Source organism: Pundamilia nyererei, unplaced genomic scaffold (genome assembly GCF_000239375.1).
Source record: "Pundamilia nyererei isolate P.nyererei 1_Seehausen unplaced genomic scaffold, PunNye1.0 scaffold00661, whole genome shotgun sequence".
In the NCBI taxonomy this organism is placed as follows: Eukaryota; Metazoa; Chordata; class Actinopteri; order Cichliformes; family Cichlidae; genus Pundamilia; species Pundamilia nyererei.
Genome location: NW_005188062.1, coordinates 97540 through 100853, shown reverse-complemented (window position 1 = coordinate 100853; position 3314 = coordinate 97540). Strand labels below are relative to the sequence as shown.

Below are 3314 nucleotides of genomic sequence, written 5' to 3'. Positions count from 1 at the left end.
CACACATTTGGACTGATTTGTGACCACTGTTTGGGAGGGATGGTTATATTGTGTATCTGGAATGAATTTTAGGTCTCTACGTCCATCCCATGGGGAATGGGAGCAGTAACAAAGGTGTTGTGTTTATATTTTTGTTGAGTGTAGTTTGACAGCAAGCAAATAAGTTTCCTGCCTGGTACAAAATGAAGAAGCTCCTGTTTTATTCATTTTCATATCAGTGTGAGTTATCTTAAAATTCTTGACCATGCATCAGTGCAAATTTTTAGAGTTGATTCTTTTAAAATTGTCATTTGTGCAAAGTCACAAGCTGATAAAATGTTTATTCCATATTAGGTTTTAGCCTTTGCATGTAGTAAGTAGTTTCTTCGTAGTAGTTTTTCTGTTGCACACAAGAAACCACAAGTTCCTGTTTTTATAAATTTAACAAGATTTTTACATGTTTGTTTGTTAAAAGTTCATGCCCTAAATGGAGTGACTGGAGATGTCAAAGGGTCGCGCCATGTATGGTATGACAGGAGATGGCACACATACACACACATGCTGATGTTGCGCACACATGCTTGCCTTGGATGTATGACTGCTTTCACCGAATAAAAGGAGCTGTAAGGGAAGTCAGGTTCGGAGTTGACTGAGTTCGGGTGAAGGGCTTATAACTCTAAGACCCTGATCGGGCTTCCCTTGCCGGCAAGTAAAAGACAAAAGCGCTGTGGTCTTGCTTTGTTCACAAGGATCGGTCTCTGAGACAGCGAGGTCTGTGAGATTAGACCTAACATAAATCATATTCTGGAGCTGTATAACTAAGAGTCAGTTCAGCAGAGGACTAACAAACTCTTCACTCGGCCTGATGGTAAGTTAGTTTCTGTTTGTATTAGGATGGTGACATATTTGGTGGAGCACAGAATAACCTGTGAACTCAAGCCATGCTGCGATACTGCATTATGTTATTACCTGTAAAGACACTGCAGCCAGTAATAGTGAGATAATTCTGTTTTCTCCTAAAGGGAAGATGATGTATTAAAATGACTTTTTTTATTATTCTGTTTTTTCAGGAAGTCCTTTGGATGATTGTCCTCACTGTTGGTCTGCTTGGCTCACATTGTGAGGGCGCTATATCCTGTAAAAATGAAACTAATGTTGATGTAGACTGGTAAGACAACATCTGAGCTATTCATTCAGGTGTACTGAATTACACATTAGTAACTTTGGTCTTCAAGTGCTTCAAAGCTACGCTATGGTACCTTTTGCACCTGCGTTTCAACATAGTCATAGATGATGTTCAGACACTGCTACACTATTTTACACTGTTATTATCAGTTATTTTATATATTTCCATTTCATAAATAACTTCATTTGGGCAGTAAGACATTACGCATACCTAAAACTATGAAGACAACACACAATACTGTGACACTTGCCTCCTTTCTCCAGCCCTGCAAATCTATTTTCATCACTCGTATTATTCTCACTTTATTGATCAAAAGAGGAAACAGGGAAAGAAAACACTTTGCAAAATTTCACAAGCTTCATCTCATTTTAGCATCATGGGGAAGCCAGTGGAAAATACTATTCATAAAAGGCCCTGTTATTCATAGTTAAAGGTTTTCAGTCATATCTCTGCTTACTCTACAGGTGCTTGTGAGACTCGGGTATAACAGAGTTTGTTATTTTCTTCTTCCATGCTCAGTTAAGCTTCTCATCATTTATTGTTATCTTTGAATTTACTGACTTGTCTCTGACATCACCAGGTTTATTTTGTACAAGGTGCGTTGCGGGTTTGATTATGTTTACATTGATTCAACCGACCAGAACCTTAAAAAGAATAAAGAGGACAAGCCTGTCAACCACCAAGCTGGTGTCCTGGCAAATACCCTGAAGCCCTACTTTGAAAAAGTGAGAATAACTCCATGAGTTTCTGTTATTAGTGTGTATGCACTTTGAGGAAAGACAAAATTTATGTTATGTTTTTGTGGATTCTTTCCGGATGAGCAGTCACCAGATTCTGCATTCATTGCATACAATGATCAAATGCCAAGTTGTAACGCACTACAAGAATATGGCCACAGCAAAGGTGGGTAGAAATAATTTTTTAATAATAATAATAATAATAACATAAGAAATACTAATAAAAACACACCTGATTTAAATGTGCTCTCCTTCACGCTCACCTCTGAGCATCAGAACCACAACTGCTGTTATTCTCAGATCACTCAGCAAATGTTCTCTTCTTAATAATGACATGAGCTCTTTCATGTTCTTGTTCTGCAGGAGTTGTGATGATGGATAAGGATAATGTAGTCTGGCTTTTACACAGCACACCAAAATTCCCCGAAGGAGATGAAAGCAATAATTTCTATCCTGTCAGTGGGAAAAGGTACGCACAGATATTTATGTGTGTAACACTGCCCTCTGATAAGTCTGCACAAATAGGTAAGGCAGCATGTCCAAGGTAATTCTTCATGTCTAGAGTGTATGTGAAGTTTTAACACAGTAACATGTACGTCCCTCATTTTACTTTTTTTCAGCTCAGCATCTTAAAGACATCAATGCTCATATATTTAAAAACCACAATCCTGAAAAACTCAAAGATTCTTCCAACATAAAACGAACGCTGCCCTACCATGAGGACTTGTTGTCAGCCGGTGGTTTGCAGTTTAAACGCTTTGTTAAACAAATCTCCAAGAAAAGGGATCCTGAAAAGGGATCCTGAAGGTGAGATTTCTGCTTCATTCATTTAAGAAAAAAATCTTAAACGCTGTGTCTTTTGTGAAATCATTGTGACTTTCTGTAGTTTCCCCACCAAAGTTCTGAGACTCTTATTTATAAGGTGTGAAACATCAAGCCCAACACAGTCCTTTATTTTAACTTCTCTAATGTTTTGGCCTGTGAAACATGAGCTGGGCGACGAGTAGATCTAACTTTACAGAGTAGTTCTGTTCAAAACTCACTTTATTTAGATTTTAACTCTAAAAATAACTCACATATAAAATTAAATAATGATCCTGGTATGAAAATGTTGTGGAAGCTGTAAAATAAATCCTGTGAACACACATGTTATGCTGTAAGTTTGTATTGCCATGGAGACCTTTCATTAAGGTGTTAGTGTGACCCAGCCTCAGTGCAGAGTTAGTGCAGGGGAGTGTAGCAGCAGGGATCATATGAGGTCTGATGTTTGTAAAAGAAATCATTAAATAACAAGAGCTGGAACTTCCCAGAAACTCTCAGAAAGAGAAAGTAGAGTCAGGGTTGTTGTGAGCAATACTTTTCTCTTCTTTTTTTTTTTAAATTCTGGCTTATTGTAACACTGTCTGTTGGTT

General features: G+C 37.8%; 1 protein-coding gene across 1 annotated transcript; it reads left to right on the top strand.

Annotated features, from left to right (window-relative positions):
• Window positions 1-1049: 1049 nt before the first annotated feature.
• On the top strand, window positions 1050-2339 carry LOC106455981 (deoxyribonuclease-2-beta-like; the record flags this gene model as incomplete). Its single annotated transcript, XM_013907962.1, has 4 exons — window positions 1050-1147; window positions 1746-1890; window positions 1990-2068; window positions 2266-2339. Coding segments are annotated over 4 exons (396 nt in total), but the record flags the coding sequence as incomplete, so codon positions are not given.
• Window positions 2340-3314: the final 975 nt, after the last annotated feature.